The 24,049-nt window shown below is 39.8% G+C and overlaps 1 protein-coding gene across 9 annotated transcripts in view; it reads left to right on the top strand.

The window, feature by feature from the left end:
- Positions 1–24,049, top strand: part of AATK (apoptosis associated tyrosine kinase) — a 201,465-nt gene that overhangs the window by 144,530 nt on the left and 32,886 nt on the right. For 7 of the 9 annotated variants that reach the window (XM_074260369.1, XM_074260374.1, XM_074260372.1 and 4 more), the window contains exon 2: positions 19,412–19,545. In XM_074260369.1, coding sequence (XP_074116470.1) covers positions 19,412–19,545 — 134 coding nt within the window. The other 2 variants (XM_074260376.1, XM_074260377.1) reach the window with 2 other exon arrangements.

Raw genomic sequence — 24,049 nt, 5'->3', positions numbered from 1 at the left:
TGTTTGAAATCTATGATTTGATGGTTCTTTGTACACATAGGTCAAACTAGGCTATTCTCTGCTCCTCAGTACACTTTTTTACTTGTTGTCTCTCTCTACCTTTGCCATTTCCCAGGCCTACAATGTCGTTTTGCCCTTGGTAAGTTCCTACGTGTCTGTCAAAGCCCAACTCGAAAGCTTGTTCAGCAGTACAGCCATCTCCATATCTCCTGTTGCCTTTCCTGTTATACCTCATATTGAACTTTGTTTTTAAACTCTGTGTTACCATTTAACATTTTATATTATGGTTATCTGTTTGGATGTCTAAATTGCATGTTTTTTGAGAGCAAAAACCCTGTAAGTCTAATGTAAACTTCTCTTCCAGCACTTAGAACACTGCTATTCACACACCAGACATTTAGTAAATGCTTGCTGAATGATGAATGATTGCAGGTGATTTTACTTCATATTTTAAAGGATTAGAATTTGGGGCCACTGAATGAGGCTCCAAATGCAGGATAAAGTTCATGGAGAAAAATGACCTAGGGCCCAATATTATGTATGTCTAGGTCCCAGAAAACTCTGCAAAGAGGCATCATAACTGTTAAGGTGGGAAATGTTGGTGGCTAAATTGAAGGTTGGTAGATTCAGTTCATCTGTCTGCGAGAATGCTGTAAAAATTAGGCTACATTTGAGAACATTACATTCAAATAGTGTTCTTCCATCCAAATTCTCAAAAGTACTTTGTGAGCACAAAAGGGAAGAAAACAGCCATTTTATTAAATGATTACTGTGTACCAGGTCCAATGCTAAGTGCTTTGTGGATATTATCTCATTTGATCCTCATAACAACTCTGGGAGGTAGGTTGCTTTTATGATTCACTCCCCCCTCCCTTTTTTTTTTTTTTTTTTTTTTACAGTTAAGGAAACCAAAGTAGGAAAAAAAGTTACATGATTTGCCTAAAACCACTCAGCTAGTGAAGTGTTTGAGGTTGGATTGCAGTCTCCCCAACTGCAGGCCCAAAAATGTGTACCTGGGAGTCTTGATAACACTGGCAATAGGAAATGGGATATCACCTTATGTGAATACCTTTTATTTGTGAATTTTTTCACAAAGTGATTTCATATCCATTCATCTCATTTATTCCTCAGAGCAACTTTGAAAACTAGGCAAGATAACTATCATCATCTCCATTTCACAGATGAGAAAAGTGAGGCAAAATAATGCAACCAGTAGTTGGCAGAGCTAGGATTAGTACCCAACCCTTTTGAAACCAATTCTGCTGCAAGATAGTGCAATGCTCCCTCCATTCATGGATCTATATTTTGACTTCGGACAATTCTTTGTTCCTAGAACATTGCTTGGTTGAATACTGAACATTAATTGAGTTGTAGCTGGAAGGAACTCTAGAGTCATCTAAATCACCATTCATTTTGTAGATGAGGAGACTGAGATCCAGGGATCTTAAATGTTGTCCCTAAAGTCATGGAAGTTGTATGAAAGGGGGAAGGTACAGGTCCTCCATCTCTACAATCATGCTGTGTCCACTGTATCACTTTGTTTCATATCTTCATCCTCCGACTTTCACGTAACCCTTTCTTTTTGAGGTTGGCTTTTCAGTGAATTTAACATTTCCTCCCTGATAGTCAAACCTCTTATTCCTGCATTTTCTACGGTTCCTACCACGTACATGTTCCTGTGCTGCTGCTTCTTCCCACCACTCTCAGTTCCTTTCAGAATCTAGTTCAAGAATGTCCAGGGCTAGTGAGATGGAGAACTAGACATTTTCTTTTTCTCTGATTCCTTAAAAATTATGTGCAAGAGATAAAGCAATTGCATTTATCACCAATTGGCTAAGACAGCATTTTAGTACTTCCTTCTAAGGAGGAGGATGTTGTTGTGGACTGAAGAGATCAAGAAAGGCTCTACCCCCAGAGGAGATGGGAGCTCAAGGTAATAAAGGGACTGAAGGACACTGGGTTTGGTTGGAGTCAGGGCCTGAGTTTAAATCTGGTTTTACCTTTTGCTAAATGACTTTGGACAAAGCACTTCATTTTTCAAAGATTATTTATAAAACAAGGGTGAATGATCTGTAGGGTCTCTTCTGATCATAATTTTGTGATCCTGCTTGGAAATTGGACTTGAAAAGATGGGCAGATAACATTTACACAGCACTTGAAGATTTGCAGAGCGCTTTACAGATATAATCTCATTTTTATAGTACTTTGATAGACAAAAATAGGGTGGGGGAAGGCCAAAATACTCATGGTAGACCAATCTGGCTTGAAGGGAGGTTGTAAAGAGGGGTAGAAGAAGATAAGGAAGATTGGAAACATAGGTTTGGACCCGATCATTCAGCATCTCAAATAAATAAACTAAAAAATCCATTGTTTATTGTCAGCATTGTGCTTGGCACAAATAATGACAAAGACAGAAATAACAATTCCTGCCTGCAAGGAAGTTATATTCTTATAAGGGGAGACAACCTGTACTTCCATAAGACTATAGAAAATAAATATAAAGCAATTGGGGGGGGGTCTTAGGTTGAGGGGATGTGTGGGCTGTCAGCAGCTGGGAAAATTGGGGAAATCTTTATATAGAAGAGGGTGCTTGAGCTGAAGGAAAAGAGGATTCCCTGTTAGAGATGAGGGAGTGTATTCCAAGCAAGAGCCTGCTAAAGGGCAATTAAGTGTGCATGACCAAGGCCAGTTTAGCTTGATTGGAGAGTCTATGAGGGGAGTAAAGCTTCCTGTCCCACCATTTCTAGGATCATTCACTCTGGGTGTCTTTCCATCCATCCTGCTATTTCCCTACTTCTCCTTACTAGAACAAACATGCTCCCTCCCTTCCCTTCCCCCTAAAAGCCAATCTGTTCACCTTTGTAACTTGGGCTAAATTGAGTGCAAATGGACTTACAGATTGTACTTCTCACCCCCAGTTTCCTACTCCATCTATATATTCCCTCATGGATATCCCTTCCAGCCCCACTTTCCACTTCTTGTGGGGGGAGCAGCAACCAAATCAATACTGTTATTTCCCCAGGAACCATACTAAGCTTCTAGAAAGTATGACAGTTTCTTACTCTGTAGCTGCACTCATATCATCTATGTGAGTCTCTACATAAAAACTCCCTCCCCTTTTAAAATAGAAAGAAGTTTCTTAAGGGTAGGAACTTTCTCACTTATGTATTTGCATTCCTGGGACCCTGCACAATGCTTGACACATGTTAGCTTGTTAATAATAATGTTTTTTCATTTATTCATTCGGTAAGGTTGGAAAGATGTATTGGAGCCAAATTGTGATTTAAACGCCAAACAGAGAAGATTACAGTGGATCCTAGAGGTAACAGACACCTGGGGAGTTTAGTGAGGAGAGATGACATGATCAGGCTTGTACTTTAGTCAAATGTTTTAATAGCTGGGAGGAGAGTGTTGGCACCTGAGGAAAGAAACCCAATTAAGAGACTTTTATAGTAAAGCTCAGGGCCTCTTAAACTTTTTCTACTTGGGACCCATTTTTGCTGCAAACATTTTTACACAATCCAGGTATATAGATGTATAAAATAGGTATGCAAATCAAATATTTAATAATAATAATAAAAAACCATAATTTTGTGACCTCCTACATTGTTACATGGGGTCATGACACAGTTTAAGAAGGTTTGATATAGCTTAGCTAAGATGTGAGGAAAGCCCAAACTAGGATGGCTGTGGTGACTATTTGAGTAGAAAGAAGGGATGAATAAAAGTAAAATTGTGGAGATAGAATTGACAGGACATGGCCTCCAATTGGATATTTATGGTGAGGGAGAATGAAGCATTAAGGCTGTAAAACTAGATGACTAGAAGCTTGATTGTTCCTCCAATAGAAATGGGAGAACTCAGAAGCTCAGAGGAGGAAAATAAGTTCTGTTTTGAATTTACTGGTAATGTATAACTAGAGCTCAAGAGAGAAATCAGGGCTGGATAGATAGTTGGAGTTATCTGCACAAAAATAATCACTAAGTTTCTGATGAAAGCCTCATTACTAATTAGACAAAGAAATGACTCAAATTTGTAAGAACACAAGCCAATTGATAAATGGTCAAAAGTGGGAAAACTAGGGCACTAATATATCGTTGGTGGAGTTGTGAACTGATCCTACTATTCTGGATAGCAGAAGTGCTTCAAGCGGTGTCTATCCCAAAGAGATCATAAAAAATGAAAACGAACCCACATGTGCAAAAATATTTGTGGTAGCTCTTTTTGTAGTGGTAAGAAACTGGAAATTGAATGGATGCCCATCAGTTGGAGGTAAGTTATGGTATATGAATGTTATGGAATATTATTGAAATAATAAGAAATGACAAGCAGATTGGAAAGACTTAAAAGAACTGATGCTGAGTAGAACCAAGAGAACATTGTACACAGCAACAAGATTAGGATCAATTGTGATGGACTTGACTCTTTTCAACAATGAGGTGATTCAAGGCAATTCCATTAAAGTTGTGGTGGAGAGAGTTATACACATCCAGAGAGAGAACTATGGAGACTGAATGTGGCTTAAAACATAGCATTTTTTACCTTTTGGTGGTGGTGGTGGTGTTTGTTTTTCTTGTGCAATATATGGAAATGTTTAGAAGAATTACATATATTTAAGCTGTAATGGATTACTTGCTATCTAGGGGTAGAGGGAGAAGAGGAAGAGAGAAAAATTTTGAAAAAGAGGGGAAGAAAGAGAGAGGAGAGAGAAATTTTGTGGATGACTTAGTAGAAGAACAAGTATTAAGAGTCACCTCTTCATTACTCTAGTAATGAAATATCTAATTGCTCTACTCATTACTAGTCTTTACTTCACAGTATAGAACACTTGTTGGTGATGGGTAAAAACCATCCCCTATATATGACTTAGATAGGAATAGATAAAGTAGAGATTAGGAAGGAGTAGATAAAGTAGATGAAGGAGCTGAAAGAAGTTGATTAGATTGAGGAACTAGAAAGTTAAGGTGTTTGAGGAAGCATTCACATGGATTTGTTGAAGTTCCCTAGTATGAGATCAGGAGTTGAGGTAGAAAGATGTGATCAAGGTGCTGAATTCCTTTGGAAGGATTTATGTGGGTTTATTCTAGTACCTTGCTACTTTCCTGAAGTTCTTACTAGTTTCATTTAATTTTTAGTTGAATCTATAAGATTCTTTAAGTAAACTCTCATATCAAAAGCAAATAAGTAGTAATTTATTTCCTCTTTTTTATATCTGTAAAGTACTTTGCAGATCTTAAAGTGCTATATAAATGCTATTATGATGATGTCATCCAAAAAATGTATGTCTTTGATTTAAGTCTATTATCTCTCTGGCAAGAAGTAGGTATTTCCTCTTGAGTTTTCTGGACTTTAAATTTGTCACTTCAGAGTTCCAAAGGCCTTCAAAATTATTTTCCTTTATGATATTGTTGTGTAAATTGTTTCTGCTCACTTCATCTTGCATTAGTTCATAGAGGTCTTTCCAGTATCTTCTGAAACCCATATCCATTATGGCAGAATAATATTCTATTGTATTCATAAACTAAAATTTGTTCAGCCATTTACCAATGAGATGATATTCCCTTAGGGTCCAATTTTTGGTCACCACAAAAAAACTGCTCTAAATATGGAATATATAGATCCCTTTTCTCTTCCTTCTATTTCTTTGACAGTGTAATTCTAGTAATGCTTAGGCCAAATTTATACATTTTAGCAAACTTTTGGGGGCATGGTTCCAAATGACTTTCCAGTTTATGCCTATACCAATAGTATGGGTCTGTTTGCCCATAAACTTTATATTTGACATTTTCCTCTTATCATTTTTACCTGTCTTATTGGTGAGACAGATTATTTTGCTCTTCTTCAGTTATTAGTGATTTAAAGAATATTTTCATTTTTCTTGATAGCTTAGATTTTTTTCCTTTGAAAACTACCTGTTCATATTCTTTAAATTCAACATATTTTGGGGGGAATGACTCTATTTCTTAAAATTTGAATTACTTCTTATGTATGTTGAATATAAGATCTTTATCAGAAGGCACAAAGACTTTTTCTCCTGTTACCTGTTTCCCCTTCTGGTTTTTACTACATTAGATTTGTTATAAAAACTTTCAAATTTGATATTATTTAAATTATCCATTTTATTTTGTATGAAGCTATTACTTAAACAAGTTCATAGATTAAAGGTGATTTCTTTCTTGTTCCTCCAATTTATGATGTGACCTTTAATATGTAGGTTACATAATCATTTGGTGCTTGTCTTGAATTGTAATATGAGCTGGTGATCTTCTACCAGTCTGCCACCTAGTCTTCCCAATAATGCGACTAAATATTGAGTTCTTTCCCCATTAATTTTGGTCTTTGAGTTTATTTAACACTGACATTGCACAATGTTTATTTCCTTTGTTATGCATTTAATCTGCTTCCCTGATTGACTATTATTTTTTTTAAAAATCACTATGAAATTGTTTTTAATGATTATGGCATTATAGTACTTTTTTTTTTTTTTTTTTTTTTGGAGGCAATTGGGGTTAAGTGACTTGCCCACACAGGAAGTGTTAAGTGTCTGAGACCAATTTTGAACTCAGATCTTCCTGACTTCAGGGCTAGTGCTCAATCCACTGCGCCACCTAGCTGCCCCCTAGTATATTTTGATGTCTGGTACTGATAGAGTCGCCTCCTTATCACTTTTAAAAAATCATTACCTGTAAGATTCTTGAGCTTTTTTCTTCTATATGAATTTTATTATTTTTCTAGTTCTTTAAAGTATTTCTTTGGCAGTTTGATTGGTACAATACTGAATAAGTAAATTAATTTGGGTGGTATTGTCATTTTTATTATAATGGCTTGATTCATCCAGTAGCAAAGAATGTTTCATAAATTGTTATAGGCTATCTTTATTTATTTAAAAGAAAAAAAATGTGGGAGAGGATATAGTTAGAGTCATATGGTTCTTGAATAAATCTTGGTTATTTTACTCCCAAATATTTTAAAATTATTTAAAATGGAATTTTTCTTTATAGCTTTTCCTGCTGGATTTTGTTGGTTATATTCAGGATTGCTGATGATTTATGTGAATTGTTTTTATATTTCACAACTTTCCTGAGGTTATTAGTCCTCTTAATTTTGGTTAATTCTCTGGTTTCTCTAGGTTAAATCAATGGTGTCAAAAAGAAACAGATGCCACTAAACCATAATAAGTACTCCTGTAGGCAGCATATTGACTTAGAAAATAACATTAACGTTACCTGCATTTTGTTGTATTGTTATTAATTTTGTTAAGTATTTCCCAGTTACATTTTCACCCAGTTCTGTTAGTGTTGCAGTTGCTACATGTTTGACACCATTGCTCATGGTCATATCATCTACAAGAGATGCTACTTTTATTTCTTTCTGACTTCTCCTTATTCTTATTATGCTTATTATTGAAACACCCAGTTTTCTTTTGCTTGCTGTGTCCTGGCTTGGTGGAAATATTTAGGGACATGTGTCACACAGTGGGGGCAGGGAGGGGGTGGTATGAGTGGTTTATTTTTGGAATGACCCAGTGACAGGGGAATTGGCGTATCATAGACAGGTGCCAAAACCTTTTAGCCCTTGTCTAGTTCAGAGTTCCTCTCTATAACTTAGCTGCCAGATGGCCTCCTGATTCTGGAGTCATCAGGACCAGGGTGACACTGCCGCACTCAGCAGGATTTTCACTGAAGCAGTGCTGCAATAGTGGAGAGAAGGCTGAATTTGTTGTTAGGGAAATCTGGGGTCAGATCCCTCTGTGACATTTATTAGCTCAGGCAGCCTCCTCTGACTGGAATTTGTGGATGCATTGCCATATTTCTATGCTGATAGAAGCAGAGGTCATCGCTATATTTACAGGTCATGAGATGCTGGGTTATCTCCTGTCCCCATCCCCATCCCAGCCATGTGGCTGGCTGGAGAGCATGGCTCTTCTTTGGCCATCTACAAGAGGGACCTTCTCTTATCTCCCCAGTCTCACTGCATTATAGATTCGAGTTTCCTAAGAAAATGGATATTCAAATGGATATTCACTGTGTGTGTGTGTGTGTGTGTGTGTGTGTGTGTGTGTGAGAAAGAGAGAGACAGAGAGGAGGGCATGTCAACAATTAGCTGTAATTATGAGAGGGAGGCTACATAGAGCTGGGAGTCAGGAAGACTATCTTTTTGTGTTCAAATCTGCCCTCAAAATTCTTCCTAGCTGTATGAACCTGTGCAATCACTTACCTCTATTTGCCTCAATTTCCTCATCTATAAAATGAGACAGAGAGGGGAATGGAAAACCCAGCCCACAATTGTATGGGCTAGCTGTCCTTTGTTAATACCCTAAATGAGAGGTGACCAACTCCTGACCTAAAGCACTGATTATATGAGTAAAGAAAAGATCTGAGATGTAAAGTGCAGGTAGAAACAATAAGATTTGGCATCTGGTTGGGCATATTGGATGAGGAAGAGTGAGGGGTCCAGGATAATGTCAAGGAAGACTGGAAGATGTTGGTGCCTTCAACCGAAAGAGAAGTTTGAAAGAAGTGTGAGCTTTGGGGGAAAACTGATGGATTTTGTTTTGGATGGGCTGTATTTGGGATGTCTCTGGGACAGCTAGTTTGAGTGTCTAACGGGCAGCAGGAGATGCGAGACAAAAGCCCAGGGGAGAGACTAGCACTGAATATCTAGGTCTATAGGTTGTTGGTATAGAGATGATAATGTAATCCATAGAAGATGATAAAATTCATCAAGGAGAATGTAGACAGAAAAGGGAAGGCCTTGGACAGAACTTTGGGGAAATCCTCAGGCTGGAGGGCATGATACAGATGAGGATCAGTTACACAGGTAGAAAGGAAAACTAGGAGAGAACAACCTAGAAAAAAAGAAAGAATCCAGGGTTTGAGAGGGTCGTGAGCAATGCAGGAGTGCAAAGTGGTCCAAAGACCTGAGAAAAGATCATCATATTTAATAATTAAGAGATCGTTGGTATCTAGGACAATTTTGAAGGATTCATGATGAAAAATACTGTTCATCTCCAGAGAAAGAAATGATGGAGTGTAAATGCAACTGAATACATTATTTTTTTAAAAACTTTATTTTTTTTGTTTTTTCTTCTGTTTTCTTTCACAATATGACTAATATAGAAGTATGTTTTGCATGACTGCATGCTTATAATCTATATCAAATTGCTTGCCTTCTCAGTGAGAAGGAAGGAAGAGAATATGGAATTCAACAATTTAAAAAGCAAGTGTTATTTTTTTATATGTAATTGGAAGAAAAAGAAAATATTTGAAAAAATATCATTGGTAACTTTGGAGAGAGGAATTTCAAATTGAGTGATGAGACTGAATGCCAGATTGCAAATGATTGAGAACGAGAAGATAATGAAGAAAGACTAGGAGTTCTCTAAGATTTTGGATGAGAAAGGGAAGAGAAATTTAGGCTGATAGCTTGGGAAGATAATAAGGCCTAGTGCAATTTTTTTTTTTTTTTTTTAAATGTCAAAGACATGGATTTGTTTGAAGGTGTAGTAGGGAAAGAATCAGTAGATAGGAAGAGGTGGAAGGTTAGAGGAGGGCAAGGATAGTTAAAATTCCATTCTGTCACAGAAGACAAGAGGGTGACTTATGGTAACTTATGGAGGCACCGTTTTGGCAAGAAGGGCCACCTCACTTTTGAAGATTACAGAAAAAGAGAATGAGAAATAATATCAAGGAGTTTTGAGATGAAGAGAAAGAAAAAAGAGGAAGCTCTAATTGAATGCCTTTAATTCCCTTTTAGAAATGATACTAGATAAGTATCAGCTATTTATTTCCTATAACATAAAAGAAATACTTATAACACAAAAAGTTCACAAATATTTAAAACATTAAACAATACCCATCACCCATTGTACCCTCCTGGAAGATAAAGACAACTTTGTAGGTCTGCTCAGGAGATCTTGCTCCATGGACCTTGGATCTTCATTCTCCAAGCAGCTCTCTGATAAGTCAGGATATAGCTTGGGCTTCCTCAGTCCAGCATCCTCCTTCCAGTCGCCTTATTCTCCTCCAGTAAGCTCTCGTAGAAATCACCTCCTGCTGGACAGTCCACACCTGACAATAGATCTGGAAACATGCATTTCTCAGCATAGTTAAAGAGCATAAAGCAAAAGCCAGAGACATGAAGCCAACCTCATGCTTCCCTGGTTATGTGTGTATTCTTGTTGCCATGCACATGTGGGCATTTGCACCTGGGAGAGGGGGCAAGAGAAGAAAAATCCCCAAGGACAGATTGCCAGGGCCCCAGTCCATAAGATCAAATGGGGACTACTCAGAGGACTCTGGAAGCTCCTTGTGGTCCACACACTGGGCAACTTTTCTTGTTTCAGTCACCAATCTTCTTTGACATGGTCCCTAATCACAGGGACATGTGAGGTCTACTACTAGGGACCAGACCGCATCTTTATTTCCTCATGCCCTATCCCCCAGTTAAGTATTTACTGTCTCCATCCAGTTAATTCTGGGGTGCTTTTGGTGCTCTTGTCTGAATTCCCAATGCTTGAGCATTCTTTTGGACCCAGGCAGGATCAAACACCCAGTCATCCCATTTAGACCAGAAATAAACATCTATGAGTCCATATGCTGCAGATGGAAAGTCAGAACGGTCATTTTCTTCCTGTGTGAAAGTGTTGTCTGGTATACGTGTGCTTAGCATTGGCCGGTGAGCTCCAAGAAAGCTAGAAATAGATATGAGGGGGTCTAGAATCCATCTCCTGGCTCAAGTACAGAGGAAAGAATCCTGGGGTGCGAGCCACGAGACCAGGGTTCTTGGCTCAGCTTTGCTACCAGCCAGCTCTACGACTTTCTCTTTTGTAAGCCTTACCTTTATCTTGAGGAGAATGGGGTGATTGGATTCGAAGGCCCTAAGCACCCCTTTCAGCTCTCATATTTTCCAGAGACAAATCTAGATGACCTATCTCAGTTTTGATGAGACTTTCAATGCCCATTAAAAAGGAATTCCAGTGTTGAAGCGAAGTAGAGCAGACTTTGTTTAGACTAAGCATGCTCTATATTATCCAAGAAAATGAAGTCTTTTGGTTCATTTGTTTTTGCCTGAGTGCTAGAAATTGGGTGTCAGCTGGATTCCTGGTGGGGGTCTAGCCTCTAAGTCTCAGAATTGATGTAGGTTTTTAATGTGAATTAAGATGGTTTCCAGTATCTTCTTTCCTCTCCCTACCAACTCACAGATTCCACATCTGTCCATCCTCCTACCCCATATTTTTAATGGGGGTATAGAGAAGGAACTTGAGCTTCATCAAGGTGCTTTGAGATCTGGGATATCTGCCACATCACGGCAAGCATTCACTACTTTTCCTCCCCAGAAAACCTTAGGATTTCTAAGTGTGCTTGCCAAGGCCAAAGAGAGTACTATAGTTCTCCTTGGCTAGGGTTTGCTCAGTGCATTCAAATAAAACTTTCCAAAGGATAGGCCAGTACGTGCCCTAATTATGTCTGGCTTTTAAGCCAAATTTTACCTCCAGTCACTGCATCCTGCCCACCTAAATTCCACAGGCAGTCCCTTCTGGGTACATTCTTGTTTTCCCCCATTTGCTTAAATTGTCCTGTTGTATTTTGGTTACTGGAACTCATGTTCTACTCCTTCTCCACCAGTCTCCCTCAAACATTGCACTGACAGAATGCTCCCTCTCTTGAGTAGGCCGATGATGTACTGCAGTTCATTTCTTAATATGTTGTGTGACTCAGAGAAGACCCTCTGGGATCAGAACTCAGCAACTACCTCTCGAGGACCGGCATGAAGCAGAATTTTCATTATAAACAAATAAGAGGAGCAGAAAATGTAGATAAGAGATTATGAGCAAGCCCAGGTCAAAGAAGATTATAGGAGATAAATGGAATATTTTAATTGCATAAATATTTTTAAAATTTGTGCACAAGGCTAATGCAATTGAAATGAAAAGATAAACAATAGGAGAAAAATCTTTACTGCAAGTTTCTTTGATAAAAGTCTTACATGTAACATATAAGAACTGATCAGATTTATAAGAACAAGAACCATTTCCCAAGTTAGATGAAATGGTCAAAAGTAAGGAGCAGGCAGTTTTCAAAAGAAAACAAGGTTATCATCAAGCATATGAAATCCATCACTAGTAATTAAAGAATTGGCAAATTAAAACAGTTCTGAGGTTCTACCTTATATTCATCAGATTGGAAAAGTTGACAAAAATAAAAGGAAAATTATACTTGTTAGAGGGGTTGTGGAAAAACAGATGCACTAATGCACAGGCAGTAGAGTTTTGAATTGATCAGCTATTCTGGAACACAGTAAAGAACTTTGTCATTCCTTCTCTCCTCCCCCCAATATTAAACTCTCTAGACCAGTGGTCCTCAAACTTTTAAAATAGGGGCCAGTTCACTCTCCCTCAGACTGTGGGAGGGCCAAACTATAGTAACAGTAAAACCTCACACTCTGTCTCCGTCCCTCAGCCCATTTGCCATAACCAGGAGGGCTGCATAAAAGTCCTCAGCGGGCCGCATCTGGCCGGCTGGCTGTAGTTTGAGAACCCCTGCTCTATACCCTTCTCCCTCACTATATAGACTTTGGTGGAGAAATTAAATGAGCTCTCTGGGCTTTCTTTGTATCTCATCAATCCTAGTTCTTCAGCTAGGTAGAAGGAGTGCTGGATTTGAGATTAAAGGTTCAAATCCAGCCTCAGACACTAGTTGTGTATAGTGATGGACCCAGACTGCAGAATTAGACAGAATTTGAATTAGAGCTCTCAATATCACCTACCTCTCCAGAATGCTTTGCTTTAAGAATCAAATGAGAAAATAGTTGTAAAATGCTTAGCACCATGCCTGGCATATCCTAAATGCTCATTCCCTCTCCTCCCCTTCTCTCCATGTGAACCTGATTGGCTTTGGTAATGTAATAGCATCTAGGTTCATCCTCTTAGTAGGGATGGCAAGGTGAATGAATAAATTAAAATTAATTAAAATACTTAATAAAAAAAATTTAAAAGCCTTTATTAAGCACTCACTATGTCTAAACCATCTGCTTGCTGAAGATACAAGGAAAGTTGAGTCTGCTGTCACACACGAGTATTATATTCTATACTATATGTGTGTATGTGTGTGATTTTCTATACCATATATAGTATATATTCACATTATAATGCAGGATACAACCCATAGAAGAGCTTTCAATTACAAGTCAGATGGAAAGACCTACCCTTAGGGTGCATAAGTAAAGCAGAAGTAATGTATCTTCTTTATTGTCGTTTGTGCTGACAAAACCTAGTCACTTCTGATGTTGAACTGTTTGACTTTACCCCCAAACTAGAAGTTTCTTTTCTCTGTCTTGAGTAGCTGTGACTACAGAATAACAGTGATGAAACATTTTACACTACTCCTGACAGAGGGGTGATGGATTCAGATTGCAGAATTAGACATACATTTTCAAGTCAACCAATAGAGGGATTTGTTTTGCTTGACTGTATATTATTTGTTACAAAGGTCTTGTTTTTCTTTTTTTTCCTCTCAGGAGAGTTTGGATAGGGAAAGGGTTTGGAGCTATGGATAGTGTTAAAGAAAAATAAAAAGAAAGAAAGAAGGAAGGAAGAAGGGAGAGAAGAGAAGAGAAGAAAATAAAAAAATAAAAAAAGTTGGGTAGCCAACTTTTTCAAGAAAGTGAAATAATCCCAAAGGGAACTCAAATGGGAATGGGGCAGTGAAGAAAGGTTGAAAAACGCTTGTCTGTCTGAGTTGGGTAACCCTCTGGAGAGCGGAGACAGGGAGATGTATCACCATGGTGATGGCAGGGAAGTAAATGGCCACTTTTGCTACTTCTCAGTATGGGCGGTTGGGAGTTTTCAGGGAAGGATAAATTGGAGTGTGTGTATGTGTGTACACACTCTCTGGCTCCACCTGAAGTCATGTTAGAAACTTTCCCAGAGGGCTAGAGAGAATAACTAAATGTTACCCAGAAAAGCATGGGGAAATTATTTAAAATGTTAAATGTCACTTTCTATTAAGGAATAAGCTTTATTCCTGGCCTGTTGGGCCAGTTTTTATCAAGGTGATATGAACTTAGGAAATTAATGGGCCTGTGCATTATTTGCTTCAGGTCTTCCTAGCTACATAGCTACATAGAAGTTACTCTCATAGCTGTCTGAGTTTTGTCTAGCAATTTTTACAAGGAGTTTGGACCTGATCCACATTTAATATAAATTGTACTCTCATGTATGTCTTTGGGGGTTTTATTAGTCACTGCCCTGTTTCTGTTTTGTGTTCCACTTTGAAAAGCAGGGTCCATGATCTTGTACTTGATTGGCTTGGAGGCCTCTCTTGAGGCAGTCTGGCATGAGTATAGGAAAGGATGCTGGATTCAATATGCAGTTAGTTACCTGAGGCCACCTTGGAGGGGGAAATTAGCCCTCCAGCTAAAGACCATTTAAGACCCAGAACCCCCAGAGTCTGTTCACTTAATAACAGGCTGCGCAAGGATGGATGGGTGTTGGAGGGCAGGGAAGGGGAAGGGGTGTTGGGCCAGAGACAAAAATTCAGGGCCTCTTCCCTTGTAGCTATTCCCAAGAAAACAGCTCCAGTTGGCACTTTCATGTAGTAGCAGTGTTACCCAGTGGCCTGTCTTGGTACTGCAAGCTTCCCAATCCACCCTAAGCATAAGCTCAGCCCTCTTCTGCTCTCTGTTACTTCATCCCCTGTTGGGATTACTAGGTGAGAACTGAGGTTGTCTGGATGGTGACAAGGTGAGAATTCAGGTTTTCTGGACAATTACAAGGTGAGAACTCAGGTTGACTTGATAGAGGGGGCAAGCTCATTGGCTGGGGTGGTTCTTCCCAGAAGCCCTTGCATTATCCCACGCCCATTCTCTGGGAGGATAAAAAGAGACAGCACTGGGCGCAGAGAGCAGATCGGCCTGAAGAAGGATAAGAGTTGGAGGAGATTCAGAGCCAGGATTCAAGAGAAAGACTCTGCATTGCATCAGGCTTGACGGGGCTCTCTGCAGGAAGGGAAGTCACTTCTTTGGACAAGAGTTAACAGCAACTGCCTGGAGACAACGGTTCGTTACAGGAAGAAGAATCTATCGGAGAGATTTGAGTAGAAGACACAGCAGATCTCTTCCCAGAGAGCGATCCGGCAGCTTCTAGAGACGACAGCTCGCTACAATCCCCCTTTTCTGGAGCTAGATAGGGTGCACTTGTTGGGTCCTGACTTTCTGCTGCCCATCAGGAGGCCTCTGAGCAGATCCCACACTCATCAATCACATCTTGGGCTCAGGGTGCAGGAATGTCTCCTTGGGGGAAGAAGTGTATCTTACAGGAACTAAGAGAATTTCCAGGGTTCTTAATCTTGCCCTCTTGCATAACCTATGGCATAATAGAAAGAGTACTGAGTTGGGAGTCCAGAAGCCTGGGCTTGATCCACTTTTGCCCCTAGCGCCCTATCCTGCATCAGCAGTTAATTTCTCTTCTTCAGAAGCCTCAGTTTATTCATCTATAACATGAGGGTTTAGATGTTCTTGGGCTGCCTTCAGAATAAGTAGATGGTTTTCCTAATGATCTCTATTACATAAGCAAATGGGATTGGACTTGTTCTTTCTCGCCCTAGAGGGCAAAACTAGGAGTAATGGGTAGAAGTTATAGAGTGATAAACTTTGGCTTGATAGAAGGAAATATTTCCCAATGGTTAAAACTGTTGCAAAGTGGAATGGGCTGTTTTAGGAGATAAAGGTTTCCTTCAAACAAAAACTGGAGAACCACTTGTCAGATCTTTTATGTGAGGGATTTTTTTTAGGGGATGAGCAAGATGGTCCTTCACATCCCTGAAATTCATTGATTCTGTGGCAAAGTACAGTCCCGTCTGGTTCTGCCATTGTAGGATTATGATTTTACTGTTTATCAGGTGAAAGCATTTTAGTGAAGGGTTTGGGGGATTCTGCAGCTCGCTTTGGGGATAAACAGCCTTGAACTATGGGAACTGTTGGATCAAACTCTGCTGGCTCGCCCCGCTGGTGTTTCAGTAGGTCACTCAGTTCTTCCTAATTCTCTCCTTGTTGGTCTTATCCAGTACCAAGACCCTGGGAGGTTTGTCCAAAGAATACTCACTTTTCGGTAAGACTCTGGGACCCAGGTACCGGAGCTGTACCTCCTTAATGCATAGGCCATACTGAAGGGTGGAGGATTAATAGGTAGTTTGTTGGGTTAACCTGGATCGATAGATGGGAAGCTGCAGTGACCTGAGCTCCTAAAATCTCTACTCAGCTCCCTTATTTCTGTTGCATTGTCCTCCCCAGTGGCCAAAAGTGCCATTATCTTTTCCATCCTTGGTCAAAACTTCAAGGTCATCTTTGTTCCTTTCCTCTCTCTTATCCCAAAATCCAATCAATCATCTAATCCAATTAATTACGTCCACAATATGGATGATAGTCTTATCTTTCACTTCCTTTCCACTCAAACTGTGGCCACCTTAATTCTGGCTTTCATGACTTCCTACCTAGTCTCCCTCTGTTCCTCCATTGTCTTCTCTATTCAGTCTGCCATTTCTGTTTAATCTTCTTAATGCTCAGGTCTAACTCTTTATCACTTTCCTGCACAAAAATTTCAGAGGTGCAGTGTGCTTATTGGATAAAATACAAAACTCCTTGTCCAGTCTGCTATTTAAATCCCTTCACAATCTATCTACAGCCTTATTTTCCCATGATTCTATTTCACAAACTCTGCGTTCCTTTTTAAAATTGTTGTTTTTTGTTTTGCTGGTCATACATGTATATTAACTTTTTAATATCCATTTTTAATAAATAATATTGGAAGAGAAAAATCAGAACAAAAGGGAAAAACCACGAGGGAGGAAAAAAAAAAAGAAAAAAGAAGTGAACATACCATGTGTTGATTTACATTCAATCTCCATAGTTCTTTTTCTGGATGCAGATGATGTTTTCTATCCAAAGTTTATTGGGATTGCCTTGGATCACTGAAACTGTGGGAAGAACCATACTGTGGACATATATATGTATTCCTGGTTCTGCTTGTTTTGCTCAGCATCAGTTTGTGTACATCTTTACAGGCCTTTCTAAAATCAGTTTGTCCATCATTTTTATAGAACAATAATTCTATATTGAACAACAATTCCATTACTTTCATATATTACAACCTATTCAGTCATTTCCCAATTGATGGGCATCTTCTTAGTTTCCAGTTCTTTACTACTGCAAAAAAAAAAAAAAAAAAGATGCTACAAACAATTCTGCACATGTGGGTCATTTTCCCTCGTTTATGATTTCCTTGGGACACAGACCTAGTAGTGGCACTGCTGGATCAAAGAATATACACAGTTTTGTAGCACTTTGGGCATAATTTCAAATTGCTCTCCAGAGTGGTTGGATCACTTCCACTAACAATGCATTAGTAGCCCAGTTTCCTAACATCTATCATTATCTTTTCCTGTCATCTTAGCCAATCTGAGAGATGTGAGGTGGTACTTCAGAGTTGTTTTAATTTGCATCACTAGATTTAAAGCATTTTTTATTAAAGCCATTATAGATGGCTTTGACCATTTATCAATTGGGGAATGACTTATATTCTTATAAATTTGACAAACTCTGCATTCCAATCAAATTAGGCTATTAGCTGATCTTTGTCTTGAACTCTTTTGGCTCAGTACATGCATATGTGACTTTCCTCATAACCCTCCATTCTCCACAAGTTAAAATTCGTCTCTTCCTCCAAAGTTTAAATCTGTCCTCAGACACTTATTAGCTATAAGAACTGTAAACTGTAAACTGTAAAATGGGGATGATAACACATTATACAGAGCATCTACCTCACAGGACTGTTGTGAGAATCAAATGTTGTGTGGAGATAATGTTTGTAAAGCATTTTGTAAAACCTTGAAAAGCTATACAGATGCTGAGCATTATTATTTATTCTTGATATATCTGTTCTTCGTCAGATTTTTCTTATTTCCAGTATTTAGATCTCTTCTTTGACCTTATACTCTAGAGAGCTCTGAAAATTAACTGGCACAAAGTAAAATAAGTTTATTGATGTGTACAAGAAACCTTACAACTTTTTATATTTAAAAAAAACCTTTTAAATATGCACAAAATTTGTCCTTTTCTTTGCAATCACTTGTTTTTTCATGATTTAGTATTGACTTTGCAAGATTTTGACCTGTATTTAATTATTCATCATGACATACACTTATGTCAGTGGAGATACCTTATACAAACAGTCCATTTTTCTAAGCCTAGCCATAGTTCATAGATTTTTTTTTTTTCAAGCAGGATTTAAATAAAATGAGTTCCCAAGTCCTCTAAGCATGATTATTTCTATCTTTTGGGTAAATTTTTAAACTTTTTGTTGATAGTGTGACATCATGCAAAATTGTTTTGTAATATTCAACTTCCAATTAGGTATCTGTAATTTCAGATTTGTCAGTTCATTATTGCGTCAATTAAGGACGACTTCCAGGTCCAGTGGAAGTTAAAAAGTTCCCCTAAACACTCTTTGGGTCTGAGAAGAATGCCCAAGTGTTGCAAATTTAGAGAATTTTTTGAACAGTGGTTTTTGTATATCCTTGAAAGAAAATGTGAAAAATCATGAGCAAAATTACTTTTCTCCAAACTTCAATACTTCAGTTTTTGTATTGTCCTGTCTGGTAATATGATTTCCCCCCATGATAATGATTAGCAGCTTAAAACAACAACCACCATTCTTTTGGCCATTTTTCTAATTTGAAGAAGTCTACACTGCATTGCAGATAAATCATTAACAACTCTTGCAGCTGCCAGTTCCCTCTGAAGACCTTTGTTTGTTTTCTGAGGACTAATTAGGCTGTCAATCGTCAGCTCCAGGTGTTATTTTTTGGTTTTCATTGCACTTAACTCTTGACTTCCATATCAGGGATTACTACAATAACTTTAACAGTCACTGAAGGGTGACAGTTTTTGCACATTTTCTTAGAGTCTGTTCTGAAAAACCACATAATTTAAAATAGCCCCAAAGAGAGTAATGTATAAAATGAAGTAAAGCACTCAATTGTCAGGGTACTAACTAAAAGTCAGGAAACCAGTAAAGTTAAGGCCTGGTCAGGGTCAGAAGTTCTCAGTCAGAGTGGTATCAGTCTGACCATTGTCACAAGTGGTTTGTCCCAGGTAGTTCCCATACCACCATCATTCACTGTACATTACATCCCATGTCTTAGTAGATGTGATGTCCCCTAGACAGAGCCCTGATTAAGGACAGGAATGGCGTTGCTTTTCATATGTTCTGTTGATGTGCACACGAATATTGGGCAGTGTCTTGCACCCAGTAAGTGATGTTTATTAATCGGATCCGCCTTTTAGGAGTGGGTGAGAGGTGCTCCCTCTTGGGCCCCGGCCTTGGGTAACAACTTCTCTTTGATTTTTCCTGCAGACGGAGCCCCACTTAGTGAGTTGTCCTGGTCCTCGTCTCTTGCTGTGGTCGCTGTTTCTTTCTCTGGACTCTTTACCTTCATCTTCCTCATGCTGGCTTGCCTGTGCTGTAAGAAGGGAAACATCGGGTTCAAGGTAAGGCACAGACTGGACTTCCCCCGTGGAAGGGAGAGAGGGGCCTAAAACAGCTGTTCACATTAATGTGGAAGCCTTCCAGGGCTGGGCCTGCCTTTCATCCCACTCTGTGTCCTTTTCCTTCTGCAAGAAGCCCAAAAAGGGCAATGTGATTTGGTGAGACTGGCTCCCTGTTAGTGTCAGGAGGGGATGAAGGTGAACGCTGGACAATGGGGCCGCCACAAAACCTCAGAGTAATCTCATTTTGCCTTTCCCTAGGACCAGTAATAGGTTTGGTTTTTGCTTTTATAGGTTTTTTTGTATAGTTTTTTGCTTTGTGGATGTGCCATTCACTGACTACGTTTTTGGCTTTGTTGTTGCCATGTTCTCCAAAACTGGAGAACTGGCCAGGCTCTTAGGACCCAGGAGATAGCCAGAGCCAAGAATGTTCATGTGGAGCCTGGGGCCACTCCAACCTTGAGCTCAAAGATACTCATCTGTGAATCAAAATACCCATCTCTGCTTGTTGAAGGCAACCAAAAAGACTCACCCACACCCAGTGAAGAGACAAGTGTCGTGTCCCACTAGTGTCTAGTCCACTGCTAAGCATCTTCTCATGAGATCCCTTGGGTGGCAAGAGTCGTCGTTCTCCCAACCTCTCCCCCCTCTTCCCATCCTTGTGTCCATAACTCATTTCCTAATGGAGCTGGTGGAGAGTTTTGTGCCAGTGATATTTTATAGGCTCTTAGTGGTACTGGTAATGAGGATCATAATAATGGGACAGCTTCTCTATGGAAGGGGTGATTAACAGAATCACTCATTGAAATCTACATCTCCTGGGTGGGAGTACTGTATATAAAAACTTTTTCTGATGGAGTTGTAACCTTTGTTCAGTTTCCTGCATTGATCTCTTAGTTGAATTAATAGTCAGTGCCCTGCATTGTCAAGAGTTTACTGTCTGACTGTTAGAAAGATTGCTTGGTTGTTTGAGTCCAGTAAATTGTAAAACTGACATTAAAACTTCTTTTTTTTTTAAACCTAGTTAATCTCTAGAAAATCACAGCATTGTGTAGATCAAAAAAGTCCTGATCCGGGTATCTGGGAGACTGGGTTCTAATCCCAGATCCATTACTTTTTATATATATGGCCTTGGGCAGATTACTTCTCTATGGATCAGTTTCCTCGCTCTAAATGGGAACCATTATCTAGTTTGCCTAATTCTTAGGTTTGTTGGGAGGTTATGCATATGAAGGCACTTTGTGAACACCAGGTTACTTTGTCAATATGAGGAATAACTGTTATTAAATCCTAGAAGGTTTAAGAGCCTGGAATTCAAAACAAAAAAATCCTTGGAGCTATCCACAGTTCATTTCAGTAAACATTTATTAAGTGCCTACTATGTGCCCCAGGCACTGTGCTAAGTGCTGGAATACAAAAAGAAGCAAAAGACCGTCCTTGCTGTGAAGGTGTTATAGTCTAGTTAGGGAGACAGCACGCAAACAAACATATCAAAAGCAAGTTTTATAGAGGATAAATGGGGGGGGGGGGAGTTAAAAAAAGAGAAGGCACTGAAAGTAAGAGGAGTTAGGGAAGTCTTCCAATAGAAAATGGAATTGTCATTGGGCTTAAAAAGGAAGCTAGGAAGTCAGTAATTGGGGTAGAAGGCACATTGTTCCCTGCTTGGAGGAAAACCTGAGAAAATGCCCGGACAGGGCACCACTAGCACACACGCAGGATTCCAAGGTTGGAACCCAAGCTGAAATTCCTGATTCAGAAGCACCTCCAATTCAGATGGTCTCTTTTGAATTGAGTTAGGCTCATTCACTGAGTTAATAGGATCAAATCACCATTTCCCAGAGGGAGTCTAGTAAACAGAATCCACAGTCATAATATTAATTATTATAAGAATTGGGAATACCTCTCATTTCCTTGGTGCTTTTTTTCCTTTCATAGGGCTCCTCCATGTGGTTATTTCATGAGGAATCCTTTCAGTCTTTCAAAATAGAGAGGGCAGAAACATTGTCCTCACATGGGTGGAAGACTGCTGATGTTCTCACTTTTTTATAGGTGGGGAAACAGAGCTGAAAGGACTCCTCAAATATGGAGGGTGATAGACTAACTCAGAGGTGAAGGAAATCCTTGTGTAATCTGAGCCTGTGCTGGTCGGATTGGACCAGACGGCTGCCGCTGCTCTGCTTGCACATGTCAGAGAGGTGAAGCGATTTTCTCATAATCCCATAGCCATTATGAGTGCTACTCCCAGTCTGTCTGCTCAGACGGCACAGCTGCCCTCCCAGGACTTCCTGGTCCCCTCTGCCCTCCTTCCCAACTCCTCCTGACCTCCTCCCACCCTTCCTTCACCCACCTCCTCCCTCACAGCATTCTGCCTGGCCCAGAGCAATCCAGTACTGCCGGGTATTGCAGCAGGATGAAATGCTCTTGCCCTAGGCTGCTCTCAAAGGGTGGGAGTCTGTGACTTCACAAGCACAGAATGTGCTAGACAGAGTAATTCTCCCACAATATTAGGGATTTTTGTGGAGATGTCTGGCAATAGGTTTACAAAGCCAACTGGTACAGAGGGGAAAGAAGGAAAAAGTGAGTGGGGAGTCAGCCAAAGAGAAGGTGGGGGGAGAGGTAGATTGTGGGCAATACAAAAACAGTCCTGTCCTATCCTGGCTTTTTCCTAAACATCCTAGGAGAGCACTTGAGGCTCTCTCTGCCCTCCTCCTATCAGCCCTCTCAGATCTCTCAGATGGAGAACTGGCTTTGGGTTGTGGCTGCTTCCTAGAGAGGCTCCCTTGCAGACATCACAGGGGTTCCCCCCCCAAGCCAGCTTGGGCTCCTTAAGCTTCTCCCTATCATTTGCTTTTTTAGGGCCATAGATGGGCAGCAAACCAGTGCTGGAGCCATCCATAGGAAGAAGGGACAATGATCCTACTGTCCTATTGATCACTGATGTAGCCTACTGTAGGATTCTAAATTTCTCTCTGCAGCGCTGCCAGGTAACTAGGTTTGTCGAGAATGGCCTCTCACCCTCACCTCCTAAAGAGCACTGATGCATTTCAGAGCACAAGTTGGAATTCCCATTTCTTTGGGAAGTGGTTCACAAGAGCTCTCTCTTGGATGGAAAAGGGATAGGCTGAGAGTGTGGCTTTGGTTTTGGATTCAATGAAAGGTATGATTAGTCAGGGAAAGGGGTTGGGTTTTTCAGCAGATTGAAAGTGCTTTTGAAAATCTTTTAATATAAAAGATGTTTCTCCAAGGTCAGACAGGAGAGAAGAGAGGATAGGGGAAATTTAGACAATGTAAAAATAAAAAATATCAATAATAATTATTTTTTTTTTCTTTTTTAGAAAAGGGCTTTTGAATGTCCTCTGCCCCTGTGGGTAGAATTTGAGGAAAAGAATACTTTCTTTCAGGATTGTTTCTGGGCTCTGCTATCAGGCACTTTTCTTAGGAACAGGTGTGGCAACAGTCACAGTGCAGTTATTATTTATTTCCTTTGCTTTGGATTACCCAACCTCAAGCTTTTATAGAAGACTTCGGAACTCCCTGTATAAGGGTGGGGTAAAGAAGGGTTGCTCAGTTGGCTGTACCAGCCCAAGGGTAAAAGTCTAATCTTCATCTGGCAGATGGCTGGGGTAGGTGACTTGGGGCTGGGGAACCCAGGGTAGGGGTGAGTCTGTTCTGCAACAAGGCTTCTTTGTGGATTTAAGGTATTCTCTCTCTGATCTAAGTAGAGCTTGGAGGGCTGGAGGTGAGGAATGAACAAACGTGAAAGGAGCAAATGGATTTGCTAAAGATTTTGTGACTGGAACTAAAGGCACTTTCTATTCTTCATTTACCTGAAAAGCCCAAGGATTGAGTAGGATTGAGCTGGGTTTCTGGGGCCTCCCAGGGGGGATAGTTCACATCTCACATAGGGCCACTGTGACCTCCAAGAAATGACGTGTAAAGAGATAGACAGCTCTTCCCCAGACCTTTCTCGTATAAAGTATATGCAAAGATTTATTTGATTTATTCTACAACTACTGGGAGAGGAGAAAGGGAGCAGGATAAGCAGCAGAGCACAAGGAATGGGGGCTGTCTGAGTGGTTGATGCAGGTACTCTGGTGTGCATGTGCCTGATTTGCACATTTATTTACTTGTTGAGAGGCTGTTATGTATGTAATTGAAGGTAGGGAAGGAAGACAACCTCCTGTTTTCTTGGTAGGGAATTACTGTACGGTGAAAGGTTAGACTGAATTCAGAAGGAAACTGCCTGGCAGAAAATTATTAAAAACCTGTGATCTTTAAGATGGGATGGTTGGCCTCTGTCCCTCCAGGTGATTGAAAGGCCATCCTAGGTGATGGAGGTGGGGAAGGGGTGAGGTGACCTATTTTGGGCCTGACAATAATCCAATGAGGTAGGTACTACAGGTGTTATGATCCCCATTTTACAGATGAAGAAACAAGAGTCTCAGAGAATTTAAATGAATTTTCTTCCTTCCATTTCTGTCTCTCTCCCTTATGGAAAAAAAAATGA

This window comes from Sminthopsis crassicaudata, chromosome 4 (assembly GCF_048593235.1).
Source record: "Sminthopsis crassicaudata isolate SCR6 chromosome 4, ASM4859323v1, whole genome shotgun sequence".
Taxonomy (NCBI): domain Eukaryota; kingdom Metazoa; phylum Chordata; class Mammalia; order Dasyuromorphia; family Dasyuridae; genus Sminthopsis; species Sminthopsis crassicaudata.
Note: the sequence above shows the minus strand (reverse complement) of the source record. Positions and strands in the feature narration are given on the sequence as shown.